Source organism: Papaver somniferum, unplaced genomic scaffold, assembly GCF_003573695.1.
Source record: "Papaver somniferum cultivar HN1 unplaced genomic scaffold, ASM357369v1 unplaced-scaffold_15, whole genome shotgun sequence".
NCBI lineage: Eukaryota > Viridiplantae > Streptophyta > Magnoliopsida > Ranunculales > Papaveraceae > Papaver > Papaver somniferum.
In genome coordinates this window covers 1,553,095-1,574,823 of record NW_020624376.1, presented here as the reverse complement: position 1 = coordinate 1,574,823, position 21,729 = coordinate 1,553,095, and the positions used below count along the sequence as shown (strand labels likewise).

Sequence of the window (21,729 nt, the reverse complement as noted above, 5' to 3'; positions counted from 1 at the left end):
AAGTTATCAAGTACCAATTCTAATCATTGCTCCTAGAAAGACAAAAATGCAAGAGCCCGCGGTGCTTTGATAAGAAAGACAAATGTGCAAAATGTTACTGGCAACTCATGTCACAGTTTCCTCAACCAAAAGAAGTTTCTTTTAAGTTCAAGCTAAATAAGAGTTACCTTGGATCGATGATGTCACAAGAAAAATTGAATGTGTTAGCAATGTTATATATTGAGATTGAGATGTCAGATAATATGTATTAGATATAATTGATGATTTCACGTCGTTTTTGTCATGAAATAAGGTATTTTCTTTAGCTTTAGCCACCTTTTATTTTTTTTTGTAATTTGTTTCGTTTGATAATTTATGATATCTTTTATATCAAATTGAAAAAAAAAAATTTGTATCTCGCTTATATAGGCCCCTATTTCAGTAAGCTCGCCTAGGGCCCTAAAAACTTTGCTACGGCCCAGTTTATGTCTATGCTGATTTTATGGGCAATAACCTCACCTTCCAAATCTCTTCCTCTGATACCGGCAAATGGAAAACGTTTCCTAGTTATAAAGAACTACATAGGTCTAAAGGATGGTTTAACTGTTTTGAGGAAATGTTAAATCCGTCATGGTGTCTTGTATTGGACGGCCGAAGTATCTGAAACTAGTGAATGCATCTTGTTATGTTATAACACTCTAGAAAACAACGAAAATGACAGGGATCGATGCAGGTCAATGGCTCTTCCTAAGATCACCCGGGACAAAGATGATGAACGTTGGTTATATGATCCTAAGTTTTACCACACTTTCTTTGGGGAGTCAGAATAGTGCATCTTCTACTGTGGCAAAATCGAACAGACAATTGACTATAAGGCTTTTCTCAGTGTCTGGCAAGTTGATCAACATGACCACGCTAATGGAGGATTATTCAACTGGCAAATTGTGCACAAGAATATCGAACTCGAGGGTTATAGATCATCAAAAATAGAGGCCATCTATATGAATCCGGTTGATCCAAATGTTATCATCATTGTCGAGAATAGATACTGTTTTGCGTACAACATTACAACTCTAACATTTGAAATTCTACATGGCAGTCTTATTCCTGAGACCGAAAAATGGATACATAAGATACCACCAATTCTCATCAGACCCAAGCTCCTCCTTTGTTAAAGTGATTACTCCTTCCTGAATTCTCTGCAATTCATATAATTCATTTTTATCTGCATTTTTATTGTGTCATCAAAGCAAAAGTACACCCGCAAGACAATGAGACCAAACCCGCCAAGGGCCTAGCTCGCCGTGGCTAATGGTCGATTATTTCAAGATTTTTCCTTCACAAGTAAAACTGAAACTGTTTTCAAGATACACACTTAAAATTGTTTTTATACAATTGGCATAATGAACATCTCAGTTGGTAGCTAGAGTAGAAGAGCTGCAACTGACATCGGAAAACTGAACAAAAAAGAGAAGATATAACTGTTACATAACTACCAGTATTCATATTCAAGGAAGAAACACAGAAAGCTTCAAGGCCTATTTTAGAAAGAAAAAAAAACAGATTTAATCAAACTTCATCTATATCAGTTGGTACAGTGCACAATCAAAAAGGGCAGCTCTGTCTACTAGGATACAATGGGAGGTGGATTTGACATTGTTTTGCAATCATCTGAATGCTAAACCTTTCGAAATTCTGAATTTTTAGGAACCAAACCTCCTTTACCAGCGATAATATTCTTGAAGCTTGTTGTGTTATAAATGGATGTCGCCGTCAAATTACTCTATACAGATGGGATCGAGCTGTACTTCTGTATACACAGCCTTGGATTGTTTGGATGCGAGTTTCGAAACAGTTTATGACAATCACACCCTTGGAAGGCTCAAGCGGCACCAACAGAAGAACTCAATATTTGAATCTGTTAACATAGGAGGATGCAAAGGGCTGGTGAAAGAAAACGAAAATCGCAAAAAATTTAAGAAAAAGGAAGGGAATGCATTCTTCTTTTTAAGAGAATGCGAGTGTAGTACCTTATTTACGAGCAAGTTTACTTGTTCTCGATACATCTCTTTCACATCCATGATATCAGCACGAAGTTCTTCCAGCTACATAAACAAACCAAGAGCATTAGGACCCCAATACCACCACTTCTTACGGTGTGAATACACTATTATACGGGTCCTCTCATAAAGATAATTTGATGGCTGATTATTTTGATGTTCACGCCTCAGCAGGTAAATGATTTGATGGAGTAAATATTTTTTAGGAACAAATTAAGAAATGCATACCTCTTCATCGCGCTCACCCATTAGCTCAAGTGCTGCAGAGTGCCTTCGTCGTAGGGCTTCAAGCTCTGTTCTTAATCCAGGCAGAATAGCCGCCTCTGATTTCAATTTTTCAACCTGGACATCATCAGAGCATAATGTTACATAACATCACAAGGGGGAGCAAGTACAGAGCCAAAATGTGCATGTACTGACCTCTGCTGTCATTTTGACCAACTCCTCAGCAAGAGAGTCGCGAATAGATTCCAAGGATGCCTGAAAGAGTACATGGCATAGAAGTTAATGGCGCAACAAAAAGGTCCTATCTCATAACGTTTATCTTGCATCGAAAAGAAGTTGCCTAATTATAAAATTATATGCGCAAGTTACATAACTTATTAAGTAAAACCAAAATGAACAATTCTCAGCATCTGTAGTACACCACAGAAAAATATTGACAAACACTTAAGAAAAGGCAGCAAATAAGAGCAAGTATGAGACGAATCTTATTATGAGCTAATCAACAGTCTCCCTGTATGCTAACAAGAACCTAGCCCGGTCCCCCGGTCCAGGATCTAGCAAGAACAGAAACTAAATTCTTCTAACATAACCTGCATCCCAAGGAACTAAATTGTCATACCACATACTAAGACCACTGTCTAGTTCTTATCAAGTATTACACAAGCTGTTCCACAAACTTATATTTCCATAATAATAGTTTCTTTGTTCCTTAAAAGAAGATTTTTAAGCTTTATAGTTGACCCAACCGTATAAGATTCGTGATTATTTTGTGAAGATCGTGGGAAACGAGAAAGGAAATAACAAAAACCGCTTATCCATACCAAACGGGACATGTATGAAGCAAGCTCGCCATCTTTCTGGCGGAGGGTAGATTCAAAAGCACTTGGGGTCATGCTTCTCAAGTAGTATGGAGTCATGGTTGCCTCACTAAGCCTCTTCTCAGAGAAGCTGTCAGATGAATCAAGAGATGCTTGAAGGAAAAAACTTTCCTCCATGCTGCCAAGGCTTCCAGCACTTGAAAGCTTTCGCATGGAGTTGCCTCCTACATAAAATGGGGAAAGTCCAGTAGATCAGAACAAAAACGGTAATTACGAAGGGGAAAAAAAGTTTAAGACCTTAGTAATGTAACCAAAGAAAATCCACCAACAATTTACCATTTTCAAGATAGGTATTAATGTTTTTGTTTGTAGGAGATTGATCAGGTACAGAAGATTGAAGACGAGACTTCCTTTCCAAATCTGATCTAGCTGTCTTCTCCCGTTCTAATTCCTATAAAAAAAATAGGTCCCAATATCAGCAATCTCGTGACAGTATCGAACACAAACAACATCAACAACAAGATTCTGGAGACAGTATCTTGTAGCATAAGTTTAAGAACAATGTATATGGCATGCTTGCCAATACACACCCTACGTTACAATACTCAAAACTACCTGCTGCAATAGTTCCTTGTCTGACATTAGATCCATCAGTTCTTGTCTGTGTTTCTTCTTGTGCTCCTTGATTTTTTCTTCAAGTTGATTGACACGAACTTCATAGGTGGCAACTGACTCTTGTGCTGCCAGATATTCCTGGCGATTTTCAGATGCTCTTTGTCTCTCCTTTTCAAGAGATCGACTTAACTGTGTTTGCTCGGCTCTAAGACATGAGATCTGAAACACCAAGCACATGTAAGCAAATAATTAAGACACCATTTACCAAATAATTCAACTAAATTGATTAAGAAACCTGCGCTTCAAGAACAGCCATTCGAGATATGGTTTGAGAAAGGCGTTCATTCATGGCTCTCTCATTTTCCTCGGCTGCTGCTGCTTTGGCCTCTGCCTCCTGTATATCAAATAGTAAATGTAAGCCGGAATAGAGACATAGAAAGATACTTGCATAAAAGGCCTCCAGCAATAATCCAAAATATAATATGACCTGGAGTCGAGAGTTAAGGGATCGCTCCACACCAGCCCAAGCTTCTGCCCTTCTCGCAGTTGTCTCCTGCAAGCATTCATTATATAGACAAAGCTCAAAGCCCATCCTTCTCTCACCATAATTTAAGTGGGTGTACAAAGCCTTATGAAAAAGAACCTGCATAGCTTCTATCTGCCTCAAAAGTGGCCTCGTAGACTCAGGAACTTGCGTAACCAGCTCCTCGCATCGACGCTCACTTGCCTACAAACAAAATGTAAAAATAAAACACAGCATCTATAAAAATGACTATAAACAGCAACATAGGAAGCCAGTAGAAAGTCAGGAGGTTAAACTCACTTGATATCGCTTTTGAAGATCGTCAATGTCTTTACGGAACATGTCTTCTTTAAATGCTGCCTAGTACGTCAATTATAAATTAATCAGATTATAGTGCTTAGGATAATTTTGGGATAACAGATGTGTCCAACATGTATTACCTGTTGTTCCGTTCTGCTTAGAGTTTGCCTCAATTCTTCAAGTGTTTGAATCAATGTACTTTGACGCTCCTCTGATTCTCTCAGACGACTCTCAAGTTCAGACCTAGCTTCTCTGTTCGCTCTAGCCTCTGCTAATGCTTCAGCCTCCTTGGCAGCATTTAAAGCATTAGTGTAAAATTCTTTTTGAGCTGCAAGTTCAGATTGATGTTTCTCTATGATTTCTTGCAGATACTTTTCCGTCACTGCCTTGTCTTTTTTAATACTCTCCACTTTGTGCTCTTCTCCCTGAAAAATACAACATGAAAGGTATAAGACCTGTAGCAGTCACAATAAAGAAAACACTATGCAGAAGAAGAAGCAGATGACAAAAGGATATCCATCTATACCTGAAGCTTCGTAACTAGCCCTTTCTTCTCTTCTTCAAACTCTCGGATCTAGCTTCCACAGAAACAATACGGGAAAGAGAATTTGGAATTAAAATGTGATGATAGTAATAAATTTATCTTCCTGTTTTTTAAAATGAGCAGAATCAAAAGGACTGGTAGCTCACCTGTGCCCTTAATTTCCTGATGGTTGATTCCTGAGCAGCTTGCTTTTTGGAAAGCTCCTCACCTGACAAGAAAGAACTGAATTCAACACTCAACTCTAAAAAAAAATGGTCTATGCTAATTTCCGTAAAAATGGGTCTACCTAAGCTCGAGGATACTGACTGGCAGATATACCTTACGGGGCAACTTTAGATCAGTCAAACTGAGATACACCCAACTTTACTTTAATAACCGAATGATAGTTGGCTTGAGAACCAAAATATAAATAACATATAAAGACAGATATTGCCATGTATAACTTCAGAACCCACCTTCAGCCATAACTTGAGTGATGATCTCATCTTTTTCTTTCAAAAGAGCAGCGGCATCACTTTTTTTATTTTGTTCTCTCCTTAATGTATCTCTTTCCCTGGTAAGAGCATAGACCTGACATATAAAGTGTCAAGAATCATACATTTGATTTGGCTATAGAGGACTGGAAAAAATAGACCCATACGAGAAAAAAAGTGAACCAAACTATTTGATAAGACAAATTTATGGTAAGCAACATATGCTTAAGATTTTAAAAACCACGAAATTTTGGCAGTTGTTAACTATAATAAATTGAGACATATTATATGATATCAGCTCAAAGGTGGTATAGAGAGTTCAGATACATTTTAGAAGTACACTTCATAAAAAGAGGACCTAATTGATAGAAGGGTGGACGTGGAATGACTAATTACGAACTGCCGGGAGAAAAGGCCAACACACAAGGTGTAGATAAAGGACAAGCTTTTAGATTTTGATAAAAGATGAATCATTTGAAGAACTACATTACCTTCCTTTCAAGAGTTGCCACTCGTTGATGGTATTCCTCTCTAAGTGCCTCAGTTTCTGCTTCACTTGATCTTCTCTGTACATAAACCTCAATATTAGCAGACAGGAAACTACAATCATTGTTTGAAAGACTGTCAACATCCAACATGCAGCTTAGTATCAAATCACGTCAGATATGGCCTCATTCATCAATGAAATACTATAGGTCAGGATAGTTTCAATAAATTTGTCAGGTTAGATTTGACTCTTTCTCATCCATAAGCCAGACAATGCATTGATTAGATACCTTAAATTCATTCAAAATGCGAAGGGTCTTTTTTCCATGACAGCCTACGTACTGTTCATATGGGCCTACTTGTACTAGTTATCAATTATCAACTTATTCCGATTCGACCGCATTTGTACTAATCATCAATTATCAACATGAACATGAAGCCAACAATACTAAAAATAAATGTGTGTTCTAGCATATCAAGTTTGCAAGATTAGAGTTCAGTTTGTGTTGAACCATGTTACAAGCAGAAACTCTATACTTCTAATTGCTACATTAGATATGGTTAATACTCAATTAGCAGGGCATGCCTATTCTCAAACCAACAACGAAGAGCAACTTTGCAAGCACACCAGCAGCCAAGAAAAGAAGAAAAAGGAAAAATGATGTGGTGTGTGTGTTTACGTTGAACATTCATGGCAATTTCAACCAAAATCCACAGAAGTAAGCCAAGATTAGATGAGACTACGATGACAAGTGCCAAATAAAAGGGGCACCATATATAGTCATTCAAATAATTGATAGGTTCTTGTACTCGAGTATTTCAAATGCATTGGCCCATAATTCTTTCCAAGAATATGCAGTATTGAAACAGTACCTACCTTCAGATCCTCTGTAAGAGCCTTTAGATGCTCATTATCGTTCATCAATCTTGCAATTTCATCAGCTTTTGCCTGGTAAAATATTGAAAAATTATAAATTTCAGACAATTGTAGAAGTTACAGAAAAAAGAAGGTCAAATAACTTAAAGTAGCAGTATATATCACTGAATATAAAGCAAGCCAAGATGAAAACGACGAGAAGAAAGTTTGTTTCAATAACACGATGTTAGCAACATGAGAGAGATCTGAAATTTGATGAAATACATTAGAGGGTTTATATGTCAGACTAAGAGTGAAAGCTATATAATTGTCTAAGTTTATACTTGAATTCTCTATGGATTAGATATGCAACAAGCAAAAGGCTACAAAGAAAATGTTTGTTGGATAAATTTATAGTTGAAGATTTCACTCTGTTTTATGTACTCTTCGGTGTTTCTGGAATATGAGCGTGTTACTTGTTATAATTGATCCTATTGATAGCACATAGAATAGGTCTGTCATCTCGATAGAGATGGTTCTACCCCGTCGAAAATTCGCTCAAGAAAAATTTGAACTACGATGCAAAAGGTAAAATAGTGGTATTAATAATAGAGCATAAGACAGATTTAAGAAGTATGAAGCACCTGTGACTGTCTAGCGGCCCCTAGCAATGCAGCTTCCATCATTTTTAGTTCTGTCTTCAATGTCTCAATTTCAAGCGCAGCATCTACAAGGTCAGACACATTGGAAACTGTGCTTAATCGTTGATCTTTGTTATCAGCCTCCGTGACATTGGCTTGCATGTGTGCTTCAATAATGCTGGTATTCAGATCAACCTCTCGACCCTTTACATCAATAGAGTCGGTATTTGATACAACTTCATGAGGTACCGATACAGCAACCATATCATGTTCCCTGTCTGTGTCTGGTACATTTGGCAACGGATCTTGCCCCGAATCGCTGGTACTTTCAGAACTTATAACATTAGTAGAATCTGAACCTGGGGCAGCATTCACATTTTCTGATTGTTGATGATCAACTTCCTCAACTTGCACATAAGAACCTTCCTCAGCAGTGCTTTCTGGATTTACCTTCTGTTCTTCTACATCCGTCACAGAACGTGTTTCATCTGGCACACCACCAACAACAGAACTCTCCACTTGTTCCACATCGCCCACTTTTGGTGAGGATTCAACTAATTGTGGTACTTCACTGGTTCCTACTTCTAAATGCTCCATCTGTGAATGGGAATCCTCAGACAAGTCAACTTTTTCAACCATCTTAGGTTCTGAATCAGCCTCGGGTTTATCTGTATCAGGCTGATCAACATCTTCACTAGGAGTGCTTTCTTCTACGGGTATATGCTCCCTTTCCTCCTTATTTTGAGATGCTTCATTAGAATCATCTTTATCAACAGACACACTTTGTTCCGAGACAGACTCCGCTACATCATTTGTTCTTTTCAGTTCTTCCTCAGAAGAAACCCCTGAAGGTTCAGCTTTTTCCGACTCATCATCCTTATCCTCATCCCCTTCTTCTTCTTCTTCTTCTTCACCTTTTTGCCCCATGAAGGCCATCATGGGCTCAAATAATGCTTTCCTGTCATACCCAGACGGCCATAACCCCGAGGCTAACACCACACATAATTCAAACAATACAAAATCAAAACCTTATAAGCATACCCTCCAAAAAAAAAAACTCAACATATCCCTCATACAATGAAACTAGAAAACACGTGAAGCAAAATACGAAATGTGATCCTATGCAATTGATAATAATGAGAGTGTTTTGAATCCATTGCAACAAAGTTCTAAATTTTGCTCAATTGGGGCATGTCGTTTACCCAAAACAATTCACATTCAATCAAGTATTAATCATAATGATTCATTGCAACTAAGTTCCAGATCGATCTCACCGTGGCACGTCTAAGTAACATTTAGGCAAACAATTCACATTCAATGAGTACTAATTATAACAATCCATTGCAACTAAGTTCTAAATTTTGATCTCACCCGGCACGTCTAAGTAATGTTTACGCAAACAATTCACACGCAATCGAGTAGTTCTCTAATCAAATGAGATCTAATTACTAGTAAAAGTGGAATGCAGTAGTTCTATAATGAAATCGAGTAGTACCTTCTCCTGCTCCTGCACTTCCTCCTGATTCAGATGACGACTTCTCTTCTAAACCAAGTGCACTATCGAAATTCTTTTCGATATTCTTAACACTTTCGCTTAGTTTATTGACTGCCCCAGCTAGATCCGGGAAACCTCCTGAAGAGAATTTCCCTAACCACGCCATTTAATCTCTCTATATCCAAACCAAAAACAAAAATCACAAATCAAATTACCAAACAGAAGAAATCCATTAGAAAAAACACAATTAACCGATCCAATCAAGTAATCCCAATCAAATTCAATCAATCAACAAGACCCAGATTTCAAAGGAGATCTAAAAACTTTACCTGGCTTCAATTTGAAACCATCAATGATGAAAAATTACAGTTTCGGGGAAGATGAAGAGATCTTTAGTGATAATATAAATTTAGCAGAAGAGTTTTGGATTTAGACAAAGATCAGGATGTTACTTTGAATCTAAACCTCGTCAAGACTCGGGAACCTGGTACAACAAGGAATTTTATTATAGCTGTTGTTAATTCGATTTAGGAAATGTTTTTATTATTCTCTCCATTGTGAATTATGAATCGGTTTTATGGATCGGTTATAGCGCCGACACCGAGTTAGTTTTTAATGGGCTTGATTCATCCAAGATATTATGAACTTGAATATGAATCTTAGGCTTAATCCTACGGGTATTCAAGATTCAACATGGTCCATGTAGGGGTGAGCATTTGGCCCGTAAACCGCGGATTTAACCGGGACCAACCGTTCATTTGCGGATGGATGCCCGGACCGTTCGTCAATGGATTGGATGTGGATGGAATTTTCGAAATCCAACGGATTATGGATCGGGCCCGGATGCAACCTTGGAAATCCGTTGGACATCCATATCCGTTAAACTAAAGGCATTTATGTAGTTCTAGAAAATACTATGTATCATTTAGGAATTTTTAAGGTGTTTGCTTAGGGTGTTGTACATGGAATTTTTATATTTGTATACATATATAGAATATGTAGGTTTTATAAGAAGTCATTTGTGTTAGCTTTATTTTCTTTACTACAAATTTTAACGAAAACAAATCCATTGGATTATCTGCATCCAATCCGTCCGTCCGTGCATCCATTGGATGCAAATCCGTTGGATGTGGATTGGATGCGGATGCCAAATTTGAAATCCGTAATACAATGGATTGGATGCGGATGAGACGAAAACCGGTCCATACCGGCCCATGTTCACCCCTAGAGCCATGTACTTTGAATCATCGCCTAGTCCTAAAGATGATACAACATTCTTTGTAAAAGCGCCAAACGAAAAGACATAAGCCGACCAACCATTAGGCACCAGAGAAAAAAATGCTTTCTTTGTGAGACGTAGCGCTGACTGATTGGGCTTTGAGACGTGGTGCTTTATCATTTGCTGCTGATTCGCATATTAGATAAGAATGTTATGAAAAACGACTTATCATTAGGCGTTAAAACAATTTTTGGAGCGCCAAACAATTGGTCGCTTCTGTGTTGATTCATGGCTTCGGTCATGCTTTTGTAAGGGTTTATTAAATGTTAAATCTTGAACTATGAAGGTCCATAAGACTAAGCCTTGGTGGTGAGCAGTTGAGACCGAACCCGTAGATTTGATATGACCCATAATGAATATCTAGACATCACATTAATGAATGAATGCGGATGTAGTTTGTGAGATCCAACGAATTTTGGATTTGATACATGTATTGTCTTAAAAATTCATTGGACATCTAGACCAATCACATTGATTATATGGAATTTTTGTAAAATAAGGGTAGAATATTAGTTACATAAGATCCACTATATATTCATTTCATTTTCTTGTCATTTACTTTCATCGAATTCTTATTGAAATTGAGAGCCAAAAAAAAAAGAAAAGGTAATGAAGGATTTTCTCTTTTATAATAATGATCTGTGTGTTATTATTGAGATTATTTATCAATTCAAGTATTTCTAAAAATAAAATCCACTAGGTCATTCACATTTAATCTGTTTAACTGCACATCCATTACATGCTGGATTGGATGCAGATACTGAACTTGAAATCAGTTATGTATTGGATTGTACCAGATGAGGCTTAATGCATTCCAACTAGGGGTGTCAACGGGTCCGGATCCTCCCGGGTATCACTAGACCCGGACCCTACTTATAAAGGTCGGGTCCGGTTCCTAACGGTTCCGGATCCGGTTCCTAACGGTTCCGGATCCGGTTCCTAAATTTGTGGACCCACAACCGGACCCGTTTAAATACCCGGGTACCCGTCGGTTCCGGGTACCCATTGGGTCTAAAGAAAACTATTTAAAAAATCTCAAAAACTTAATATATTTCTCTTTTTAGCTTGGATTTAAGTAATTTTTATAAAAAATTATTATTATTTCTTATGAATGTACTAAATAAAGATTAAATGTAAGAGAAAAAATTTAAATGAGTAAAATATCAAAGCTAAAATTAGAAAAAATACTTATACTTTTGCTCAAAACATGGATAAAAGAATGAATAAACGGGTACCCGATACCCGCGGGTACCCAATGGGTATTACCCGTTTGGACCCGTTTAAATTCGGGTCCAATCGGGTAATTACCCGCCGGGTCCTAAGTAACTAATGGATCCAACTTTAGGACCCGAAACCGGACCCTAATATACCGGGTCCGGTTACGGATCCGGGTAATGGGTACCCATTGACAACCCTAATTCCAACTCGAAGCATGCCCACCCCTAAAATCTTAGCTCAAAGTTCACTTGCGGGTGTTATCTTCACTAGTAATTGATCCAAATAATCCTTGTGCAACGTCTCATAATTTCTACTTATGTAGAGAATTAAGAGACAATTAATTACCCCTTAACTTCTACTATCATAGAATAATCAATAGACATTTAGTGTGTACTCAAAAAAAATCTAAGAATACCCATAAACATTAGACATGATAAAGACAATGGGTCAATGATTAAAAATTCCAAATAAATTTGTATACTAATTAAACTTTGGATTAGAACATACAATTCATCCTTAATCAATAAAAATTAGCTACACATGCATGAATTTACTAAAATCCACGAAAAACATAAGAAGAAAAGAGAATAATAAAATTACTACAGTTTTCCCCTGTAAAACTCCTCAAATACTAACACCTCCTCTTAATCCCTATCCAATTAGGACACTTAACCTCCTCAAAATCCAACAAAACCCCTTATTTTTCACGTCCAAGGCAAGTCCAAAACGCATCCCTTCTCCTGCGCATGCCAAAAATAACTCAACGGAAACTAAATCCAAATTGGTTTCACCATATTGCTCAAAAATTCTTCATACGAACTCGGAATGACTTATCCTTTTTTGTGCTGGCTTTGTATTTTTGTTCTCTTCAAGAAAGAAGAACTCCTGAATTTGAACGAGTTCTACTTGGTCTTTGGCCCATCTTCACTTGTAAAATTCACTTTTCTAGCTATTTTCCACTTCGCTTTGGATGATTCACCTAACAAAAGACATAAACTACAAAACAATCATAATACAAGGTAATTAATATGAAAAATATAGCTAAAACAAGTATGGATTTGATATTTAAAGCATATAAATTAAGCACTTATCAGTATTCTCTTGAAAATGATGAGCTTCCGCTATTATGATGGAGCTGCAAAGGGATATTTGGGAGTTACAGAAGCTAGATCTATTGGTAGAGATGCGGAGTGCAGGGTTCTTGATGTTATGTGCTTAGGTCTGGGTGTTAAAACATGATGAAGGTGTCTCATCATTCGTACAAGGAAACGCATCATCAATGTCACTAATAACTTTTTCACAATGAGAAGCAAGAACATCCAACTTCTTGGAAGAAGGATCGCCAACCAACGGCTCTATCGAAGATTCTGTCTCAGTAGGAGGTTTCTCCAAGACAGGAGTCATACCAATGGAAGTATTGAGATGGAGAGATTCTGACATAGAGCGATCATAAGCACCCATCGCGTGAGAAAAAGAGACGCGCGAAACTTTAATTGGAGCTGTATGTTTGTAGTGCGACGAGACTTTTTAATCTTTGGGCTAGAAGAAACTCCATCACCAGCTAGCATCATCCTTCGCACACCAAAACAGATAAGAAACAACATCAACAATATTGTTTTTCAAAAATAAAAAATTACGCGAATTAATATTTCTTACTCCTTTCCTTTGGATTGCGATTTTTTCCTCTTTCGAGAGTCTTATTTCTCCTTCGTGTGACAAACAATGAGCATAAAAACCTTGGGAACCTTAATCATAATCCTCTTTTAGCTTGAATTCTCCTTGAGCTCAGCTGAAGACTTTTCTTCGATCGGAGATGGACCTAAACTGAACAATATGGGAATAATAAGAAAAGATTGAATATAATCCCAGATAACAATGGTAACAGAAACAATAGCAGAAAAACTTAAAGGGAGAACACAACAATTTTACAAATTTCTAACATAAGATCTTCTCTAGTCTAAGTGTTTCCTTGGAGAGAAAGCTGTGTGAGTTCTGAAACTATGGGTTTACATATAGCCTTCATTGTAATATCATCATCTTCTTAATATTACTTAAGTCATGATTGTTTTATGTTGCATAGGATTATAAGGGTGTAGTTGTAGGATTTCCTGCATCTACACTATGAACGACTTGTGTTTCTGATGTTTGTTAATTTCGTGTTCATTTAAGTTTTAATAGTTGTGGAATGGAGTATTCGACTGATAATGCTGATTTTTTAATCATTGTTTGGTGTGTACTTTTCATTTGTTGCTTCCTAGGGGTAAATGTTTGTTGCTACCTAGAGGTAGATGCCTTCTTGGCAATGTCTTACATATGAGGGGTTTGAGTGCAAACGGCTTGATAATTTTTATGTCTTTAGCATGTTTTCGACTTCTAACATATTGTAGTGGAATGCGGAGTTCTAATTTCTATGAATTTTAATTTTCCTTTTGAACAAATTTCATTTGTTTTAGTTCTGGTTATGGATGCTACAACTATTTTGATTATTAATAAGGGTTTACTCAATAAATACTTTTACTGATTTGTGGAGATTTTAAAAGAGTCACGAAAATTAATAACTTTCTGAGAGTTGTATAGAATTAGCTAAAATATTGCTGGGTTATGAAGAGTTATATAATGTCTTACATAGAGTTGTAGAGTCCCGAGGAGTTGTAAAAACAAATTTTACACAAATATCTTTTTTTTCTGAAGCATTATATATATATATATATATATATAAACTAATATTATAAATATCTTCATAAATCTAAAGAATATAAAGAATATAAAAACTAATATTATAAATATAAACTTAATCATATATACTTTATTTATTATACTTAACTTCAACTAAATAAAAAAAAATATATAGATAACATATTTCTTTTGTTCAATAAAATGCAACAAATAGTAATGATAAAAATAATGATAATTACACATTGTGCATAAATAAAATAACAAAGTGTTTAATCGTATGATTCATATCATATAATGAATAATACAATTTATATGCATCTATGATTTATTACTTTAGACATATATGCATCTATGATATAGATTTTATATAGATTATATATTTATGAGATAAAATAAAAGAGAATAAGAAATAATTTTATTTTCTTGGGAAGTCTTCCAAAATCTTACATATTTTGCAAGACTTTCATCTAGGCAAATTTATAGACAAAAGTCACTCAAAGTCTGGAAAATAGGCAAGTATACAAAGACTTTGAATTTTCAAGTTTACAACAAGTAACACAAACTTTAGAAGATCTTTTAACAATCTATAATCAGTAACACAAACTTTGAAAGAGATCTTAGAAGTAGACAACCAATAACATAATACTTTAGAATTCCGTTAAAGTCTTTAAAAATCACTAAAAGTATTTATTGAGTGAACCCCGTAAGTCTGTGGTTGAGACAACAGGTTGAGTATGTTATTAACATACAACTTTGGGATAAGTTTGGAATGAAAAGATATGATAGTTACAATATCAAAATAGTTGAGTATGTTGTTGACAATAAGTTCTTCTTATTTTCTCAGCATTTTCTTACTGTAGATATGTCATCACAAAGTAGTGAAGGGTTTCATGTTGATTTTCCAATGGAAGCATTGTAAGAGATATTTCTTAGGCTTCCCTCGTTCAAACTGAACATTAATAAGTTCTTATGCATTATCAATCCCCTGAAAAAACAATGGATCTCTCTCCCTCCTAGACCAGAAAATGGTTCTAAAGAAGTTTTGAATTACTGCACAAAATTGGTATGTGAATCCGAGATACTTAGTCAATGACTCAATATAATATATGTAACTACAAGATGGTCTATGTCTACGTTGATACTTTAGGCGATAACCCCTGCTTACAAGTCTTTTTCTCTGATACCGGCGAATGGAAAATGTTTTCTAGATTCTAGTCCTAGAAATCTATGGAGGCATATAGAATTTTGGCGTATTTTTCTGATAAAATTATCCGTCATGGTGTCTTGTATAGACGGGTCAAGTTCGTGGACCTGATCGTCATGGAAAAGTATTGATAGGTTATAGTATTCTACAACGAAAATACTGATGATCAATACATGTCAATGGATTATGAAGATTGATCACGCATATGAAGATGATAATAGGCTTGTGTTCAGTTTCTTTGTGGAGTCAGAAGGGTCCATCTTCTATTATGGCCAAATCGAACATTCGACAGTTGATTATAAGGCTTTTCTGAGTGTGTATCGGATTGATCAAGATGACTACGCCAATGGAGGATTATTCAACTGGGAAATTGTGCACAATAATATCGAACTCAGGGGTTATAGACCATCAGAAATATAGGCCATCTACATAAATGTTATCACCACTGTTGAGTGTGGATACTTTCTTGCATACAACATCACAACTCTAACACATGATGTTTTACATGGTGGTTCTATTCCTACGTTCAGTGAATTTCAACTGAGTTTACTACCAATTTTGATCAGACCCAAGCAATGGTGATTCCTCCTTTGTTGAAGAGATAACTCCTTGTTGAATTCTCTGCACTTCAATATTCGACTAATGGAATTTAGTGTAATCTCTTTAAAATAAAATATGACTTGCTAGTTTATTTATCTTGGTAGAATGCTTATAATCATCCTTCAAGAATGTTTGCTTGTTTAAGGTTTTAAATAGCATATCAGTTTGAACTTTATGTGGTATGGTAATTGTATTCTTTGAACTTCAAAAGAAAGAAAGAAAACCATTATGGTAGTCGGACGTTTTTCATTTACATATTCCAGTTTTTGTAATTGCTTGTGTTTTTTCTGACAAGAAATATCATAATGCCCAAAAGGTCATTTGTGAAGTTCCCACACAAAACCAGGACTCTATTCATTTACCGTGACTTACTTCTTTAGATGACGTGATTTGTGTAAAAAGAAAAATCATAGAAGTTCAATGGGAGGAGAAATTGGATAATGGAGGTGAACAGCCGCATTTTTTATATTCTTTGGCTGCATTTTTGTTATGTACTTCATCAAAGCAAAATTTGATCCCCAAGACCCATTGCTTATTCCTCAATGAGTCCATAGATACACACCTAATAAATACAATTGGTATAATATCTCAGTTTGTAGATAGAGTAGTAAAAGAGTTGTAACCGACATCAGAAAACTTAACAAAAAAGAGAAGATACAAATCTTACATAACTACACCCATATTCAGGGTAGAAACAAAAAGCTTCTAAGAGCATCTCCAACAGTAGGAGTAAGCAATCCTAGGTGCAAGTCTTATTAAAACTTTTATTTAGGAGATTTTACACATATAGAAAATATAGGACTTCGTAGTTAAAAAACTATCTCCAGTAGTTAAGGGTTTAATCCTTAGAATATTTTATATGATAAGATCTTAACCGTTTATTTTTGTTTTAATTAATTTCTAAAATAAAATAAAATAATTGAAAATATGACGTGGAGGTGCAAGCGAAGGAGTAAATAAGACTTTCTTTAATATCTTCATATTTATTTTCTCATCCCTCCTAGTTTGTAGGATCCAACCACTGAAGATGTATTTATGTTAATTGGGGGTAAAAAATCCTACATGTCATGATAAACAAAAAGGTTCACCCTCTATTGGAGATGCTTTAAGACCTATTAGAGGAACAGATCAGATCGAACTTCATCTACGAAATGCGTTGGTACAACGCAGAATCAAAATGGGCCGATACATCCACTAGGGTACAACGGAAGTTGGATTTCACATCTAGACCCATCACATTGATTATATGGAATTTTTGTAAAATAAGGGCAGAATATTAGTTACATAAGATCCACTATATATTCATTTCATTTTCTTGTCATTTACTTTCATCGAATTCTTATTGAAATTGAGAGCCAAAGAAAACGAAAAGGTAACGAAGGATTTTTCTCCTTTATAATAACGATCTATTGTGTATTGTTATTGAGATTATTTATCAATTCCAGTATTTCTAAAAATAAAATCCACTAGGTCATTCACATCAAATACGTTCATCTGCACATCCATTACATACTGGATTGGATGCGGATACTGAACTCGAAATCAGTTATGTATTGGATTGTATCAGATAAGGCTTAAAGAATTCCAACTCGAAGCATGCCCACCCCTAAACTCTTAGCTCAAGCTTCACTTGCGGGTGTTATCTTCACTAGTAATTGATCCACATAATCCTTGTGCAACATCTCATGATTTCTACTTGTGTAGAGAATTAAGAGACAATTACTTACCTCTTAACTTCTACTAGCATAGAATAATCAATAGATATTTAGTGTGTACTCAAAAAAATCTAAGAATTACCCATAAACATTAGACATGGTAAAGACAATCGGTCAATGATTAAAAATTCCATATACTAATTAAACGTTGGATTAGAACATACAATTCATCCTTAATCAATAAAAATTATCTACACATGCATGAATTTACTAAAATCCATGAAAAATATGAGAAAAAAAGAGAATAATAAAATTACTACATTTTTCCCATGTATTGGAAAACCTTAATCTTTTGTATTAGCTTCTCTTATTGCCCGTGTTGTACAAAGAATTATGTCTGAAAGTTGTATATGACCTCCTCTTTGTATAGGCTTTTGTAACTTCCTCTTGATCTCTATATCCAACTAGGAAACACCATCAAATATTTCCACCTCCTTTTAATCCTTATCCAAGTAGAAAACTTAAACTCTTCAAATACTAACACCTCCACTTAATCCCTAACCAATAAGGACACTTAACCTCCTTAAAATCCAACAAAACCCCTTATTTTTCACGTCCACTTGTGCATGTGAAAAATAGCCAACGGAAACTAAATCCAAATTGGTTTCACCATTTGGCTCAAAACTTCTTCATACGAACTCGGAATGACCTTATCCTTTTTGCGTTGGCTTTGTATTTTTGTTCTCTTCAAGAAATAAGAACTCCCGAATTTAAACGAGTTCTACTTGGTGTTTGGCCCTCCACCACTTGTAAACTTCACTTTTGTAGATGTTTCCACTTCGTTTTGGATGATTCACCTAACAAAAGACATAAACTACAAAACAATCATAATACAAGGTAATATGACAAAATATAGCTAAAACATGTATGGATTTGACATTGAAAACATATAAATTAAGCACTTATCAGTATCCTCCTGAAAATAATGAGCTTTTGCTGCTGTGGTGGAGATGCAAAGGGATATCTGGGAGTTATAGAGGCTAGAACTATTGCTAGAGATGCACAGTGCAGGGTTCTTGATGTTATGTACTTAGGTCTGGGTGTTAAAACTGTAGTTGCAGGAAATCCTGCACTACACCCCTCATATGATTTCATTAATACTCAACTCATTTTTAGATTTTCAATCTTAATTTTATTGATAAATCTTTGAATAATCTTACAAGAAAAGATAAAAGAATCAAGAATAACCTCTGCTCTAGACTTTCTCTCTCCTATTTACTTATTTCTTTTTCCAAAAAGATCTCTCCCTTTCTTCTCAGTTAAACGACTATTTATAGGGAAATACATAGTGGATGACAGCTAATCTGTCCTTTATTTTCGGATATGGCTTGCGACATTCTCGCAACCTTACAAATGTTAACCTCGCAAACTCTTTAATTTTCGCAGGATCATCATATCTTTCTAATGATTTTAGCTAATGTCGTTTATTACATCATTTCTAAAATTGTTCTGCGACGTTGTTGTGTTGTTGATAATTTCGATAAGATATTATTGTTGCGAGATTCTGATCCTACATCTTGCCTCTTCTCATATCTTTTCTGCGAAGTAGAGAATGATGTGAGAAATGCCGCAGTTATCCATCGTTTCATATTCTGTATTTATCATACGTATCCTTTTTCCCATCTGTTTCTTGACACGTCTTTTGTAACTGCTGCTTTTTAACCGCTTATATTTTTCCGTATTAATCGTTTTTATCTTCTCGAGGAAAATCCCCTCTATATATATTCTTTCTCACTCTCTTTTTCTTTCTTTTTATTTTCTCTGCAATTTCATCGTTCTTCTGCAAATTCCGTTATTGCAACTTTTCTTCTTTCTTCTTCAATCTTTTTAAGTTCTTCTTTATCTTCATACTATTTCTTCTGCAGATCTTCATCATTCGTAATTTTCTTCGAAATAATCTTCCTGCTAGTGCTTTCCATGAATTCATCAAGGTTAGTTTTCTTTTTTCTAGCGCCATTATGGGTTTTGCTGAAATTGATCTTGTTTATTGCCTTATTTGATGTTGTTTATGTGATTCCCATACTGTTGTTATTTCAGCAAAAGCGCCTCCAACACTAAATTTACGGTTCAAAACCCTAACATTCCCAAACCGCAGCATAAGGTTGTTGCGAATAAAAGAAAGTCTGTGAATGAGAAGGTAGTAAGAAACATTATCCTTTTCTAATAACAATAGTGTTGCCTCTATTTCTTATCTGGATTGTAATTCGCAGGGTGATAAGGATATCAATAAACCTCTCAAGAAATCTCGCCACCTTAAAACTGTTCAAACTTCTGTTCCATTCCACTTACTTATCTCTTCTAAATCTCCTACGACATCTTCGCAAGATAAACCATTATCTCCAATTCGCGAAAAAGCTGCCTCAAACTTCATTTATTAAACTGATCTTTCAATGATCGAAACCCCCCTTGTTGATCCTTCTGTGAATGAAACTTCTGCTCTTCCTATTGAGAATTTTTCTCAACCTTCTATCAGGGCCAGTTCTCTACCCGAGTCTCTTCCCCTTTCGAAAGAAACCGTGGAAGGAATAAATATTGCTTTCAAAGTTTTATCTGAAGTCCTGGATGATAGTAAGAAGTCCTCCATTGATCCTGTCAAGTCTAATGTTTGCGAAATTCTGAGCAAGCATTTAGGTTCTGACAGAGCTGCTTCACAGACAACTTTGGAAAAAGAGTGTAATGCTCTTCGTCTCGAAAATCAAAAGCTTCAGAATGTTTTGTTGGATCATGACAATCTTTGCAAGAAGAATGATGAATTGAGAGGTATGATTTTCTTATCTGTGTCTTCAACTTGCCTTTTTAATGGTTTTATCCTTCCCATATTTAATTATCCTAGAAATCCCTCTTTCGCATGTTAAGCCTTAAACCATAAACGAATAATGGGGAGATATCAATTTGAATCTGCTGTTGAAGAAGCCCGTGTTGATAAAGAAATTTTGATGGATCAATATAACCAATTAGATAATCTCTATTCATATTCTCTTGATCATATAAATAATTTTACCAATGAAAATACCCAATTAGTTCAGAGGCAAGATTTATTAAGTAATGAAGTATCTCGCCTTTCTTATTCTTTAACTAAAGCTAATTTAGGGATGAGAACTTTATCAGATGAGAATAAAACTTTATCTCAAGAGAAGCGAACTTGTTTAAACAAGATGGCGATATCTTCGCAACAACTTAGCATTCTTCAGAAAGTATGTGATGACCAAGAACAATCTCTTCGCTCTTTGAGAAATGAACTTAAATAAGTAACAGAGTCATCTATCGCTGAAAGAGATACACTCATTCAAGGTAGAATAGCTTTAAGTGTAAAGGCGAATCAACTTAAAGAACAATATTCCAAATTAGAAGAATCTTATTCTTCTCTTGTGAAGAAAAATGCCTTTCTTATTTCTAAAGAGAAAAATCTTCAGTCTCGACTTAAAGGTTTAGTTGGAGATAAATTTGATGACGCAATGGACCGTTGGAAGAATGTTGTATGTCCTTGATTCAACACCTTATTTCTCAAAAGGAAGGTAGTCATAATAGTTTGATTGCCTTAACTATCTTTTCTTTGTCATATCTTTTTGAGTTCTTCATCTTATTGAAATTTTGTATTCTACCTTTCGCAGAGTCTGAGAAGAATCTTCATTCCTCCATTTCTGTTCTGGAGGCTAAATATGCCAAAATTCGCAAAGAAAATGCATTGCTCGTTTCTGCCCTTACTGGTTCTCGCGACCGAGCAGAAAGAAGACTTGATTATCTTGCTTATTTTAAGGATATTCAAGATAGGAATCATCAGAGAGTACTTCTTCGTCAAGTTCATCTCCGAGCTGAAGTCCTCGTAAATGATATTTTATTGTCTAAATATCTTCCTCCTACATCAATCGAACCCTTGGAAGTAGATGATGATGAAGTTCCTCGTCCTGCTGATAGTGATTATGATATGAAAGTGGTGCAGAGGATAATTTCTTGGAAGATGAAGAAGAAATTCCTTCTAAGGGAGCATCTGCTGGTGTTAATCAGAATGAAAAATAAATCTC

At 35.6% G+C, this 21,729-nt stretch overlaps 1 protein-coding gene across 1 annotated transcript; it reads right to left on the bottom strand.

The window, feature by feature from the left end:
* Positions 1 to 1,324: 1,324 nt before the first annotated feature.
* On the bottom strand, positions 1,325 to 9,546 carry LOC113335655 (golgin candidate 5-like). The gene is made up of 20 exons (XM_026581679.1): positions 9,345 to 9,546; positions 9,016 to 9,190; positions 7,524 to 8,509; positions 6,901 to 6,972; positions 6,029 to 6,103; positions 5,520 to 5,634; positions 5,211 to 5,272; positions 5,047 to 5,094; positions 4,661 to 4,945; positions 4,521 to 4,580; positions 4,341 to 4,424; positions 4,185 to 4,250; positions 3,993 to 4,091; positions 3,698 to 3,916; positions 3,419 to 3,533; positions 3,086 to 3,306; positions 2,460 to 2,519; positions 2,268 to 2,381; positions 2,010 to 2,084; positions 1,325 to 1,897 (listed from the first exon to the last, which is right to left on the bottom strand). The coding sequence occupies exons 2-20, from the start codon at positions 9,179 to 9,181 to the stop codon at positions 1,862 to 1,864; spliced, it is 2,958 nt and encodes a 985-aa protein (XP_026437464.1). The 5' UTR covers positions 9,182 to 9,190; positions 9,345 to 9,546; the 3' UTR covers positions 1,325 to 1,861.
* Positions 9,547 to 21,729: the final 12,183 nt, after the last annotated feature.